Raw genomic sequence first — 15802 nt, forward strand, 5'->3', positions numbered from 1 at the left:
CTCATACCTGTAATTCTAGCACTTTGGGAGGCTGAGGTGGGAGGATTGCTTGAGGCCAGGAGTTTGAGACCAGTCTGGGCAACATAGCGAGGTCCCCATCTCTACAAAAAGAACTTTAAAAATTAGTCAGGTGTGGTACATGCCTGTAGTACTAGCCACTTGGGAGGCTGAGATGGAAGGATCACTTGAGCCCAGGAGTTAAAGCTATGATCATGGCACTGCAGTCCAGCCTGGGCAACAGAGCAAGATCCTGTCCTGTGTCAAAAAAAAAAAAAAAAAAGATTCAGAAATGACACAAATAATAGAATTAGTAGACAATGAGACAATGATGTTAAAGCAGCTATTATAAATACATTCCATATGTTCAAGGAGATAGACAAAAGCGTGAGTATGATACGGAGAGACACGAAAGAGAAAAAAAACAGATTGACATAATGTCTGAGATGAAAAATACATTGGATGGAATTAACAGCAAATTAGAAACTGCAGAGAACAAGATCAGTGTACTTGAAAACATAGAAGTAGAAAACTATATGCTAGTGACTCCCAGATTTACAACTTCTACCCAGAACTCCAGATTCATATATTAGTTGCTTATTTGACATCTGACATCTTGGATGACTTAAGGCATCTTAAACTTAACATGTCTAAAATTGAACTAATAATGTACCTTTTCCTCCTTTGCTTTCCTGTGTCAATAAATGACAATCCATTCATCTAATTGCTCAGGCTAAAAGCCTTGGATTTTTCCTTAATTTCTCAGTTAGCAAATCCAGTCTTTCAGCAGATCTTCCTGCTCATGTCTTTTGAGTCTATACTCACCTAGCACCTTCTCAATGATAGTTTCCCTAGGAATTCTATCTAAACTTTCATCTATCCAAACTTTCATTCAATCCAAACTTTCTCATGTCCTTGCTTTATTTTTATTCCTTAGCACTTGCCACTAATGTATTTTACTTACGTATTGTATTTAGTGTCTCCATTACTAGAATATGAGCTTCATGAAGGTGAGATTATGTTTGTTTTCTTTTACAGCTATGTCCCTTGAGCATAGAACAATGCCTGGTGCATAGATGCGCCAGTGAATACTGAATGAATGAATAAGTGAAACACAATCAATACCTTAACCAAAACATTTAATGTGATTCTCACTTTTCCCTTACTCATTTACTTAATATTTATTTGGCGTACAGGAATTTCTCAATTGCTATTTTTTGAGTGAATGAAGTGCTTACTATGTGCCAGGCTCTTTTTAGTTATTAATGGTATAGTAGTAGAAAAACATATATGAAGTTCTTTTTCTCTCTCTTTTTCTCCCTCTCTGTCCATTGAGTCTAGTATTTTAAAAAGTCAGCATTTGAAAAAGTAAATAATTGCTTATATTTTAAAAGTGGTACTACCTTTTAATACAAGTCAAATTATTAAAAACTAGCAACTGAAAATATATAACTTTCAGTACTTATATGGTAAATTTTTTTTTTAATGACATGTAAGAAGCAATTTATTTTTGTTTTTCTTTTTTCTTTCCCTTTTTTTTTTTTTTTTTCCTTTTTTTGAGATGGAACCTTGCTCTGTCACCCAGGCTGGAGTGCAGTGGCACGATCTTGGCTCACTGCAACCTCTGCCTCCTGGAGTCAAGTGATTCTCCTGCCTCTGCCTCCTGAGTAGCTGGGATTGTAGGCGTGTACTACCACACCTGGCTAATTTTTGTATTTTTAGTAGAGACTGGGTTTTGCTATGTTGGCAAGGCTGGTCTTGAACTCCTGACCTCAGGTGATCCGTCTGCCTCTGCCTCCCAAAGTGCTGGGATTACAGACATGAGCCACTGCACCCGGCCTATTAATGCAATTCAGATGGTTCAAGAGATGCAGGGAAAGGCATTCCATGTAGAGGAACAGCAGGAAAAAAAGGAACAAAGGGAGATGAGTATTGGGTATTTGGGGGTGCCCAGCCTAACTAGAGGCTTATATTAGATATTCCTTTATTAATTCAACAGATACTTGTTGAACAATTAATATGTGACAAGTACTGAGTTAGTTGCTCTTGAGAAGCTATATGCTGTATTAGGGGAACATACAAGCTATAGTATAATGTATTGATCATTAGAATCCAGGGAATGCCTAAATTATATCTGTGGAAAAGCAGAGTGAGCAGCATCTGCCTTTTTCTGAAGGGAAGCTACTGAGAGGAGATGATACCTAAAGTCCCATTTGAAATCCACATGATAACCAAAATCATGGATCGGTCTGCTGAGGGAGAATTATGAAGAAAGAGGTGTATGGCCAGGTTGTATCTTGGAAAATCACCACAGGAAGTAAAAGCCAGTCAGGGAACAATGAAGAGGGCAGAAAGAGAAGGAGAATATTGTCTTGTAATGGAAACAGAGGAAGGATATTGAAAGAGTCAGGGGTGGTCAGAACTGGAGCAAGTTAAGTAAAGAATAACAAGAAGAAGTAGTAATTGGATTTAATAAGGGTAGCCCCTGAAAACTTTCAGAGTTGCCATCTTAGGAGAATGATTAGGAACAGAAACCAGATTGCAGCATCAGTCTATAAAACGACAGTTTTACTTTAGGAGGCTGAGACGGGTGGATCACCTGAGGTCAGGAGTTTGAGACCATCCTGGCCAACACGGCAAAAACCCATCTCTACTAAAAATACAAAAATTAGCTGGGTGTGGTGGCACACACCTGTAATCCCAGCTACTTGGGAGGCTGAGGCAGGAGAATCACTTGAACCCAGGAGGTGGAGGTTGCAGTGAGCTGACATTGTACCACTGTAGTCCAACCTGAGTGACGGAATGAGACTCTGTCTCAAAAAAAAAAGACAGTTTTTATGTTTTGTTTTGTTTTGTTTTTTGAGACAAGGTCTGACTCTGTTTCCCAGGCTGGAGTGCAGTGGTGTGATCTTGGCTCACTGCAGCCTCTGCCTCCCTGTAATCTTTGCCTCCCGGGTTCAAATGATTCTCCTGCCTCAGCCTCCCAAGCTGAGTAGCTGGGATTACAGGTGCCCACCACCATGCCTGGCTAATTGTGTTTTTGTTTGTTTGTTTGTTTGTTTTTGAGACCAAGTTTCACTCTTGTTGCCCAGGCTGGAGTGCAGTGGTGCAATTTCGGCTCACCGCAGCCTCCGCCTCCCAGGTTCAAGCAGTTCTCCTGCTTCAGCCTTCCTGAGTATCTGGCATTACAGGCATGTGCCACCACACCCTGCTAATTTTGTATTTTTAGTAGAGACGGGGTTTCTCCATTTTGGTCAGGCTGGTCTCGAACTCCCAACCTCAGATGATCTGCCTGCCTCAGCCTCCCAATGTGCTGGGATTACAGGCGTGAGCCACTGCACCTGGCCAAGTTTTTTATTTTTAGTAAAGATAGGGTTTCACCATGTTGGCCAGGCTGGTCTCAAGCTCCTGACCTCAGGTGATCCACCTGCCTCAACCTCCCAAAGTTTTGGAATTATAGGCATGAGCCACCTTACCCAGCCAAGACAGTTATAAATAGATACCACAGCCGTAAACCAAAGAATTGTCTTTGATGTGTGTGTACAAAGAACTTTTTAACACTTTGCTCATCTTATCAGGTTAGTAACTTCTAGTAATTTGTGCCAAAAACTGTCAAATTTAACTGTATTTAATGGCTATTAGTTAACTATACAAAACATTTTAATTTTTTGTCAGAAACATAAAATACTATTGCTAGAATAATAAACGGCCGCTCAGTGACAGTGCTAGGACAAGAACCTTCTTACTTGCCGAACACTTCTTACCATTCATCACATTGCTGTACTCAACTTTGTCTCTGTCTTTTGTCAATGCAGGAAACCAAAGATAAACTCAAAGAAACAACAACAAAATTAACACAAGCAAAGGAAGAAGCAGATCAGATACGAAAAAACTGTCAGGATATGATAAAAACATATCAGGTATGCATAACTTTTAAAATAGATTAGTATCAAATTTTAGCAAATATCAGTTATATCTTTTTTTTTTTTTTTTTTAAGTTGGAGTCTCACTCTGTCACCTGGGCTCGAGTTCAATGGCATGGTCTCGGCTCACTGCAGCCTCTGCCTCCCAAGTTCAAGTGATTCTCCTGCCCCAGCCTCCCGAGTAGCTGGAATTACAAGTGCCTGCCACCACACCTGGCTAAATTTTTTATTTTTAGTAGAGAGGGGGTTTCACTGTGTTGGCCAGGCTGGTCTTGAACTCCTAACTTCGTGAGTCACCTGCCTCGGTCTCCCAGAGTGCTGGGATTACAGGCATGAACCACTGCGCCCAGCCAGTTCTCTTGTTTCGTTAAATTTCCATATGTGCAGTATTCTACTTCTGCATATAGAATGTACTTTGTTGGGCAGGCAGTTAAATAAAATGCAGGTTATTTCCAATGTTAAAGTACCTGCAGCTTCAATGGATTTTATAAGAGAAGTTTTCCAACAAATAAAAACCCTAGAAAATGTCAGAAGAATGAAGAGTGCAAGGAAATGTATAGTTTACAAAAATAACTACTCTACTATGTTACATGTTTTAATGTACTATTCTTGTTTATGCAAAATTGACATATTTAAAATCTTTCAATGCAGTCTTCGATTTTACGTATACTATGTATTTTACAATTAGTGAACTTAATTGCAATGCTTTCTTTTCAAAGTATAAAACTTTAACCCATTTGCTATTTAGAAAAAAAGTGCAGCTTGCTGCCAGCACTCATTTAATTTTACGTAAACACACTCGAGGCTGAAACAAATCTGACTGATTTTCAGTGTGAAGATAAAATATAAAAACTGTTCTTGGAGTTATTTTTAAACAGAACTTGTCTCTTATCCTAATGTAACAAATGTATATGATGCTACACTAGGATTAGAGAGGAGTAATCTCAGGGCAAACGGGAAATGGGTTAAAAATTGTCACACTTTTTTCGTTTTCTTTCCACTAGGAGTCAGAAGAAATTAAATCAAATGAGCTTGATGCAAAACTTAGAGTCACAAAAGGAGAACTTGAAAAACAAATGCAAGAAAAATCCGACCAGCTAGAGGTGAGTAGTTTTGCTCTTTATATATCCTAAGTTGCGTAATAAATACAGAAAGAGAAATAGAACTTATTGCCATCTACTTTTAAGGCCTTTTGGAAAGAACAGGCAATAAATCCTAGATACAGTTTAGTACATTATGATTTGTTGTTTCTTTTAAACTTTTTTAAAGATGCATCATGCCAAAATAAAGGAACTAGAAGATCTGAAGAGAACATTTAAGGAGGGTATGGATGAGTTACGAACACTGAGAACAAAGGTAATTCAATCTTTAGTCATGAATCCAGAGGAAGGGTAAATATCTTAAATTTTGGATTCATTCTGATTTTTAAAGTGGTGGGGAAAGGACATTAACATAGAAATATTCCATAATAAATGAACTTAGAGTAGAGAAGAGGAGCAATTTCCTAGCAACTGCTTTTGTTTAAAGGAAAATGTCTTCCGTGTTAGTCCCTTTGACGTGTTTGCCAAACATTCCTATTTCACAGCACATTTGCTGTGTTTATAACTTATCCTTGGGCCTCTCTCTAAAGACAGTCTCATCAATGAATCAACTGGAAAGATAGCTGGACCTTAGAACTGTGTCAGAAAATAATAGGAAGGCTATATTTTTCCCAAATATATTTAATAGACGGATAGTTTTAATGGCCAATAATCTATTAAGTCCTCGTCAGTGTTTACAGTCTTTATTGTAAGATTAGTATCTCTTCCAATATGAATATGAATGTGTATCATTCATTTATTTAGAAATAGTCCTTTAACCACTCTGAATTTGAGATCACTTGATAATTTTAAATTGTTTTTCATAAACCTTCTTACTTGTTCTTCCTGCCAGTTTTCTGAGGTAGAGAAGATATATTATTCTTTTTCAGATGAGGAGATGGTGATTCAGTAAAAAGTGAAATGACATGCTAAAACTCCCATGACTGAATCATAAGAAACCTGAGACTAAAACGTAGGATTGTAAAATTTGCATTATATTTTCTTCACGTTAATGGTGCTTTAGAATTTCTAGATTATTCATATGTAACCACTATATAAAATAGTTTATAAAGAACAAGAAGACATGGTTTGTAACTTGGTTATGATCATTCGATAGGTGAAATGTCTAGAAGATGAACGATTAAGAACAGAAGATGAATTATCAAAATATAAGGAAATTATTAATCGCCAAAAAGCTGAAATTCAGAATTTATTGGACAAGGTGAAAATTTTTGATCAGCTACAGGAGCAGCTTCAAAGGTACAAAATGAGCAACTTCTATTTGTATTAATAAACAAGCTTTTAAATTTTATCTCGAGATTTTCTAAATGCAATTGTTGCATTAAACAAGAACAATTTTTAGAATTTTACTAGCTGAAATTTTTAAATTTTTTCTCTTTATTTGAACTTCTTTGGATTATCTTTGAGTTCCTTCCTATCATGGTTTCTAAAAATCAAAGTTTATATTCCTTAAACATTGGTAGTGGCAATTTATGACAGAATAGGTTGAGTCTCTTATCCATTCCTTAGCTTTCGAATTCTGTTGCTTATGCACAGTGTTTACTTTTTCTTCTAAAAGGTAAGTCTAGCTCTAGATCTTTGCATGTGTGTTCCTTAAGATCCGGAGCTGACATTATTCCTTGGCTCCTTATAAAACCATTTAAGTAAACTCGACTTGTGACATTACTTGACAGAATGTGGATTCATTTTGAAGCCAGGTAACTTCTTTTCCACACCTTGCTGATAACTAAGCTGCTGAGTGTTGCTAAAAAAAAAATCTCTACCATCATTCAGATTGATTCTGCTAATAAATTCATGATCACTAACCTCAATTGGAAATATTAATGCACCTAATCTTGCCATGTGTCCTTGGTCAGAGATTCTCCACCCTCTTCATAACATCTTTTCTAAACCCTACCGTTTTCTTCACACTTCAGTTTTTCCTCTTACTTTTCTATTTACTCGTGGCAAGTGTTTACTTCTTCACAGAAAAAATGGGAACTGTCAGGTAACAGCTCTCTCAACTTTTTGCCCTCAGTCCCGTGAACTGCCTGTATCTGCAGCCATATTTTCTGCTGTTACCATGGAAGAATCTCCTCTGTGAATCAAATTAGTCTTTCTACTTCTGCTGTGGATTTCATCTCTTCTGCCTTCTTGGGTTCTGTCTTGATTGTTATTCTTTATCCTTTATGGCTTACCTTTCTCCACTTTCTTTTTCTTTCTACATTTAAACATAAGTGTCTTTTAAAAATATCAAAACTCCTGGCCGGGTGCGGTGGCTCATGCCTGTAATCCCAGCACTTTGGGAGGCCGAGGCGGGCAGATCAGGAGGTCAGGAGATCGAGACCATCCTGGCTAACATGGTAAAACCCCGTCTCTACTAAAAAACAAAATAGAAAAAATTAGCCGGGCGTGATGGCGGGCACCTTTAGTCCCAGCTACTCGGGACGCTGACGCAGGAGAATGGCGTGAACCTGGGACGGGGAGCTTGCAGTGAGCCGAGATCGTGCCACTGCGCTCCTGCCTGGGCGACAGAGCGAGACTCTATCTCAAAAAAAAAAAAAAATCAAAATTCTTATAGCTTTGCCCTGCTGCCTTATTTTTCTCCTTTCCTTTGCAGCCAAACTTTATAGAATCTTCTGTATTCATTCTCCATTTCCTCACTTCCTATGTTCTGTACCTCTCCAGTTCATTGTAGCTTCTATCCCAGCATTTCATTAAAAATTACTAATGCCTCCCTGCATATGGTAGACATATCTCAGACCCACCCTTGCTTGAATTTTTATCATCTTTAAACACTGTTGAATTCAGTTGTCTTTCTTGATAGGCTTGTTCCTTTGGCTTCATTTCCATCACATGCTGATTTTCCTCTCACCTTTTTGGCCACCGTCTCTCAATCTCCTTGGCAGGCTTCTCTTTCTCTCATAAAGCCCTCTTGTTCTAATTTTATTGTAACTTTGGGTGACCCCAACTGGTTTTGTAGTATGCTGCAGGACTTTTGAATCATTATCTTTAGCCCTTTTCACTAAGCTCCAGGCCCAAGTATCAAAGATACCTCAAACCTTAGCATGTCCAAAATCGGTTTCTCTGTCCCATGCTTCTCCTCACATGTTCCTAGGATGAATGATGAGTGCAGCATCCATGTGACTGTCCAGCTCAACAGGTTGAGGGCCATCCACATTTCTTCTTTCCTTCCCCTCACACATCTAGCCAGTTACAAAGTATTCATGATACTGAGTCTGTAACATCTGTCAAGTCCATTCACTTTTTACCTCCCCGCTGCTACTACCATAGTCCAAGCTATTATCAGCGCTCACCTGGAAAACTGCCACCATTTGTATTTTTTCTGCTTGTATCCTCTCTAATCTATTTTCCACACTGTGGTTAGTATAATCCTTTTTAAAAAGGAAATCTAAAAACTCTTCAGTGATTTCCCACTGCCTCAGAGATTGTTTAGTGAGTTCCATTGCCTTAGCATGGCTTATAAGATTAGTGACTTGTCCCTTGCTGCTTCCATGCCTTCCCTTTCTTCACCCTTGTATTTCAGCTGTAGTTGGTTAACAGATGTTAATGGATTGTTTCCTACGTGCCAAACCCTGTGTTAAGTGCTTGGGATATAGTACAGTCCTTCTCTTCATCAATACTGAACATCTGTTAGGACCAACAAAAAGTCCTCTTACTCCCTTCCCAGCCTTCAGCACATACTGTTCCCTTTACCTAGAGCATATTTTTTTTTTCCAGTAACTTCTGCTTTAGGTCAGGGATCAACCATGGCTTACAAAACAAATCCAGCCCACTTCCTCTTTTAGTAAATGAAGTTTTTTTGGAATACATCCACACTCATTCATGTAATATCTGTGGCAGTTTTCATAGTACAATGGCAGAGTGGAACAATTACAGCAAAACCATGTGACCCAGAAACCTAACTTATTTACTATCTGATCTTTTACAGGAAAAGGTTGCTGATTCCTGCTTTAAGTATTAGTTTGAGCATCACTTAGACTAGTTTAGGCAAACCCACTCTGTGCTTTTATCATCAAAAGTGTTTTTTTACACTCATAATTTCTGCCCTTGACTAAAAACTCTTTGAAAGCGGAGACCGTGTTGGTCTTACTCACTTTTCTTTCCAGCTTTTATTTCCTGGCATATATTAGGCATTTATAAATATTTGGATGAACGAATAGAAGTACCTGTATTAAGCATTTGACTAGATGCAAATTCCCAAACCATTAATGTCTTTTAATGGTTTATTTTTTTCTTAAATATAAATTTTGTTTTTTAGAGGTAAGCAAGAAATTGAAAATTTGAAGGAAGAAGTGGAAAGTCTTAATTCTTTGATTAATGACCTACAAAAAGACATCGAAGGCAGTAGGAAAAGAGAATCGGAGCTGCTACTGTTTACAGAAAGGCTCACTAGCAAGAATGCACAGCTTCAGTCTGAATCCAATTCTTTGCAGTCACAATTTGATAAACTTTCTTGTAGTGAAAGTCAGTTACAAAGCCAGTGTGAACAAATGAAACAGACAAATATTAATTTGGTAAGTATAAATTTACATTTATTTAAAACAACATAACAAGCACAAATTAAATTTCCCTAACAGTATAAACGTCGTGGTAGTTGAATTAAGTTCTTTCCCGGGCACTGACTTTCTGACAATTTCAGCTGCTGTAAGAAATGTTGGGTTTTTTTCCTCAACTGTTATAATTTATAATAAAATTTCTTCCTAAAATAATTATGAAGAATATTTTACTTTTGAAAATGAGAAAACTGGTTTGTGTCCTTCCTAACTAGAATCATTATATATTTTTAAAATGTACTTTAAATTTCTATTTTTTTAATTTATGAGAATGTCTTCAAGTTACACATAAAAATGATTTGAGACTTTAATCCAAAAATTCAACAACCTGTATCACATGTTGCTTGGTATGTATAGAACGATATGCTCGTTAATGTATCCCCCTGCTTTGCTATATGGGAACTGTGAGAAGCTCAAGTAAACAAAAGCTGGTAAGGAATAATAATAGAACAGTCTCCACTGTCAAGAACCTTAGATTGTTAAGGTAATAAACTGAGCATTAATGGAAACAAACATACTAAAATTGGTGGGTTTTGTTTTACTTACTATTCAGGAAAGTAGGCTGTTGAAAGAGGAAGAACTGCGAAAAGAGGAAGTCCAAACTCTGCAAGCTGAACTTACTTGTAGACAAACAGAAGTTAAAGCACTGAGTACCCAAGTAGAAGAATTAAAAGATGAGTTAGTAACTCAAAGACGTAAACATGCCTCTGGTATCAAGGATCTCACCAAACAACTTCAGCAAGGTATAAAATTCTTCCACACTTAGACCATGAATGTGTTTGTTTCTTTTAATCATTAAGGATTTTCTAGAAAAAAAATAATTTTTTGTGGTTCTACCACACTGGAGCTGTATGTTCTCTTTATCAATATTAGTAAACCAAATTCTTAAACTTCTTGCAATTTCATGAATAGTCTTTTATCCTAAAAGATATCTTGTATGCTAAAGGACATTTATTCACAGAATCACAAAACATGAGAATTGGGAAAGTAATGTTAGGGCATTAGTATCTAAACTTGTGATCACATACTCCTGTCAGTAAAAAGTGCTTAGGCATTTGTTCTCCAATTTATATGTGTTTATTTATACATTTTAAACATACGTTACTCTTTTATGTATATTAGAAAACATGAAAAATAGAAATTTTTAAACATCTATCTTTAAATATCAGTATAAATAGCAGCTCTGATATCTTCTCCTTTCACATTCTGTGATTTCTTTTGTGCTGCATCTAGGCTACCGGCATCTAGGGTGCAGATACCCCAGATGCGTCCTGTAACTTGGAAATCGTTGCAACTTAACTCTTCACCTGGGTCTCAAGAAACAGACCCCAAAAAGTTAGAAATTACCCAAGCATAACAATTGACTGCTGAACTAGATTCCAGATTTCTTTCTTTTAAAAAGTCATACAATCATTGGGTGTCTGTGTTATATGCTTGGGATACAAAAATAAGTAAGACACGTATTTTAACCTCCTATTCTCCACTATTTCCCATGGCTTTATTTGTGTTAAAATAGGTTGAAACATAGTAATAAGCTAAAAGGGACTTAGCATTTACTTAATATGAATATATTCGGATATTTGCCATAGAATTTCGTTTGTTTTTGTAGATGTAATTGAAGGGAAATTTGGAGGAAATTTCTGGTACTGTAAAGAACTTCTGAATCTTTCAGTACTTTAAAAAGTTAACTCCACTGTGATTAAGTGATGCCAGTGTCAGTTATAATGTTGTTTCTGTATATTTTGTACTTGTACATTTCCAAATGACATTTTATATGAATGACATAGCCCTCTGCCTAAAGTATGTATTCAAGAACTTTCTCTTGTCTATGCCATTTTTGCCTCAGTGATTTTAGCAATTAAAGTCAGAGATGGTAGGAGCAAATGGTCCTGATAACTGTGACAAATAATCTTCTTTTTCCTATAGCACGAAGAAAATTAGATCAAGTTGAGAATGGAAGCTATGACAAAGAAGTCAGCAGCATGGGAAGTCGTTCTAGTTCATCAGGTAAAAAACTAGTGGCTCTAGTTGTTATTTCATGATTGATGTAAAAATAAATAGCATTTTTGGCCAGGTACAATGGCTCACACCTGTAATCCCAGCACTTCGGGAGGCCAAGATGAGTGGATCACCTGCGGTCAGAAGCTCAAGACCAGCCTGGTCAACATGGAGAAACCCCATCTCTACTAAAAATACAAAAATTAGCTGGGTGTGGTAGCTTACGCCTACCTGTAATCCCATTGGGAGGCTGAGGCACGAGAATCACTTGGAGGTGGAAGTTGCGGTGAGCTGAGATTGCATCACTGTGCTCCAGCCTGGGCAACAGAGCAAAACTCTGTCTCAAAAAATAAATAAATAGCATTTTTTAATTTTAAAAAGTATTGATATGCTTTGTTTCAGTTTGAAGTATGAAACATAATGGTTACATATAATTATATTGTAAAAAATGTTTCTGGTTAAATATTTAAGTTCTATTCATTACCCAGGATTTCGGATATGTCATGAGGTTTTATGCAATCTGTGTCCTCCCTACTTTCTTTTTTGTTCGTTGTGTTTTCTTTTCTTTTCTTTTTTTTTTTTTTTTTTTTTTTTGGAGACAGGGTCTTAACTCGGTCACCCAGGCTGGAGTGCAGTGGTGTGACTTTGGCTCCCTGCAACCTCAACCACAATCTTCCCACCTCAGCCTCTCAAGTAGCTACAACTATAGGCACATGCCAAACGCCTAGCTAATGTTTATTTTTTGGTTTTTTGTTTTTGTGTTTGTTTTGTTTTGTGTTTTGTATAGACAAGATCTCACTATGTTGCCCAGGCTGATCTTGAACTCCTGGCTTCAAGTGATCCTTCCACCTTGGCCTCCCAGAGTTGTGGGATGACAGGCGTGAGCCACCGTGCCCAGCCCCTTCTTTTTTCTAGCCTGCTGCTGCTTTATTCTGTGCAACAGCTTCCTCTTCTGTTTTTTAAAATCAGATTTATAAAGAGATTTGGTGTACAGTGGTCTCTCTCTTTTTCTTTTAACAGCCAAGAACCAATGAAGATGTCATCATTGTGTGCCAGAGTTTTACATATATATGCACATGTATATATTTTTAAATCTTTTAGTTTTTCTCATGATAGATATGCCTATGTTCTAAAGTAAAAATGGGTAGAGTCTATAAAATTATGATTGATACCATTATGAAAATGATAATTAGCAAAATATCAGTATGTCTTTTTTGGAATGCCAAGAACCATGCTAAGCACTTGAAACATACCATTTACTCTGCAAAAAAGTCATGTGAGGTAGGTATTATAATTCCCATTTTATAGATGAGGAAACCAAGATTCAGAGGCTGCATGATTCACCCAAAGTCCACAGTGAGAAATCTTTGGCTCCAGAGTCCTTGCTTGGCAGTATACTATATTGCCTCCCAGAGGTTGCACATTAGTAGAAAACCATCATCAGCTGTTATAGTAGTGGGAAAAAAATGTGTAGTAAGAACATGGATTTGAAATTATAGACATGTATTTAGATCCCAGGTCTGCCATTTATTCGTTATATAACTTTGGATAAGATATGTTACTTTGGATAAGAGATATTACTTAAAGCTATAAAATGGGATTGGAAAAAACTAATCTTTGTAGGGTAAAGAGGATCAGATTCTTCTTACTGATGTTGGTAAAAGTAATACCTAACACTGCGTAATGCTTGCTATATGGCTTTTTCGAAGCATTTCACATATATTCATTTAAATGAGGATAACAATCCTGTGAGGTAAATAATGTAATTTATGCCACTTTAAGATGACATAACCAAGGCACAGAAAAGTAAATACCTTGTCCAAAGTCACATAGCTAGTAAGTAGAGGAGTAGTATTTGAACATAGGCAGGCTGGCCTCAGAGCTTAACCCACTATATTCTAACCTCTGTTTCTCTGTCTCCTCTCGTACCTCTGTTCCTGTCCTCCCTTCCTCCTCCTCTCTGCTTTGTTCTATTATAGTTTAATTTTGGTCTCACTTTAGACTTGTTACTCTTTTTGAGATCCTTGTTTCTCTTATTACCACTTCCTGAGAGACACAGTATAGACCCTGTTGATACCTCTGTCACCAGTATATTCAGAAACAAGAACCTAGGCCACGTTGACCTGTGTTGTCTTCTGTGTCCAACTCTGTTAGAGTGAATATTTGAAATGATACTGGAATAAATAATATATGAGATGAGAGATGATGTTAGATTAAGCACAGTATCTAAACCAATTTTTTTTTTTTTTGTCTTCAGGGTCCCTGAATGCTCGAAGCAGTGCAGAAGATCGATCTCCAGAAAATACTGGGTCCTCAGTAGCTGTGGATAACTTTCCACAAGTAGATAAGGCCATGTTGATTGAGAGGATAGTTAGGCTGCAAAAAGCACATGCCCGGAAAAATGAAAAGATAGAATTTATGGAGGACCACATCAAACAACTGGTGGAAGAAATTAGGAAAAAAACAAAGTATGTATTATTATGGTAGCATGATCGGTCTTCAAAATACTATTACTCATATGGCAAAGTTACTGTTTTTAAAATTAGTCCTATCAAGAGACTATCTTTCAAAAAATAATTATAGTTATTGAGTTCCCAGTCTTTTATGATCACCTATTAGGTTCTAGGTTTTGTGAATACTAAGATGAAATAAAACACGGGTCTTTCCTTTAAAGTGATAGAGAGTTCGGTCAATGTTAATATTTTTAAGATACTTAAACAACTTTAGATTTTAAAAAGATAATGGTTTGCTTAGCTTTTTATTTTCATGACTGTGGCTCTAAGAGATATATATGGGGTTGTGGATTTTTTTTTCCTGTTGGGTAGGACATAGTGGGATAATTTATTGAGTACCTAGTAGTACAAGGCACTGTGCCTATGGCTTAGCAATATCTCATTGATTGCTTACAACCACTCAGTGCATGAGTTCTCTAATTTTGCAGATAACTGGGGCTCAGGTCAAATCACTAAATGTTTCAGGGCCACCATTCATCACCTGTGTGACAGACCTAGAGCTGAAGATCCAAACCCAGCTCTGACTAACTCTGGGGAGTGCTGCGCCAAATTCCTCTCACAAATACTGTTTTATGTAAATAAAAGTTGTTTTTATATTGTAGGCCTTTTCCAATGACTTAATTTTTATTTTGAAATAATTTTAGACTTATAGGAAAGTGTGCCTGTGACTTTTAAAAGAAAGAGCATAAAATACAGCAAATTGTAAGTCTAATAGTAGGAAAACAGAAAATATTAACAAATTGGAGCAATAAAGAAATTGTTCAGCTAGGTATGGTGTCTCACACCTGTAATCCCAGCACTTTGGGAGGCCAGAGGCCGAGGCAGGAGGATTGCTTGAGGCCGGGAGGTCAACCAGCCTGAGCAACATAGCAAGACCCCATCTCAAAAAAAAAATTATTCAGGCATGGTGGTACACGTCTGTGGTCCTAGCTGCTCGGAAGGCTGAGGCAGGAGGATCACTTGAGCCCATCCAGTGGAGGCTGCAGTGAGCTATGTTTGTGCCACTGCACTCCAGCCTGGGTGACAGAATGAGACCTTGTCTCTTTAAAAACAAACAAAAAAGCTCAAATTTTGATTAATAAGGAAAGACGTAGAAAAACAATGTTTATATGTCTTTACTCTGAATGCTACAATAGAACAAAAATGAGGTAGTTTAAGAAACCATCTGAATAAGGAGAATTCTTTCCTAATATAGTTAGGTTATTAACCTAATACTTATTTTATGCTTATCTTTATTATTAGTTGACTTTTGCAAATTCCATTTTTTTTTAATTCTACAAGTACACAACTGATACTATCATTTTGTTTTGCAGAATAATTCAAAGTTATATTTTACGGGAAGAGTCAGGCACACTTTCTTCAGAGGCATCTGATTTTAACAAAGTTCATTTAAGTAGACGGGGTGGCATCATGGCATCTTTATACACATCCCATCCAGCTGACAATGGATTAACATTGGAGCTCTCTTTGGAGATCAACCGAAAATTACAGGCTGTTTTGGAGGATACGTTACTAAAAAATATTACTTTGAAGGTATTTGTATTTCTCATTCATATGCCAACCAGTAAACATGGCAAAATGATGCCTGTTTCACAGTCTGATCTAGCAATTAACTGGGCTGTTTCTGTAATGCAAGACAGGCATTTTACCCGAAGATGAAGTTTTGTGATTTTCTCTTTTTAAAAAGTATAGTTCTTTATATTAGGAAAGATGAA

At 37.0% G+C, this 15802-nt stretch overlaps 1 protein-coding gene across 4 annotated transcripts in view; it reads left to right on the forward strand.

Moving 5' to 3' along the window:
* The window catches only part of LOC105467042 (coiled-coil domain containing 186), a 53315-nt gene that overhangs the window by 33591 nt on the left and 3922 nt on the right, over positions 1–15802 (forward strand). For all 4 annotated transcript variants that reach the window (XM_011716351.3, XM_011716347.3, XM_011716338.3 and 1 more), the window contains 9 exons: positions 3813–3917; positions 4925–5023; positions 5190–5276; positions 6117–6259; positions 9282–9537; positions 10130–10319; positions 11503–11583; positions 13832–14042; positions 15401–15620. In XM_011716351.3, coding sequence (XP_011714653.1) covers positions 3813–3917; positions 4925–5023; positions 5190–5276; positions 6117–6259; positions 9282–9537; positions 10130–10319; positions 11503–11583; positions 13832–14042; positions 15401–15620 — 1392 coding nt within the window. The remainder of the gene's footprint in view (positions 1–3812; positions 3918–4924; positions 5024–5189; positions 5277–6116; positions 6260–9281; positions 9538–10129; positions 10320–11502; positions 11584–13831; positions 14043–15400; positions 15621–15802) is intronic.

Source organism: Macaca nemestrina, chromosome 9, assembly GCF_043159975.1.
Source record: "Macaca nemestrina isolate mMacNem1 chromosome 9, mMacNem.hap1, whole genome shotgun sequence".
Classification (NCBI taxonomy): Eukaryota; Metazoa; Chordata; class Mammalia; order Primates; family Cercopithecidae; genus Macaca; species Macaca nemestrina.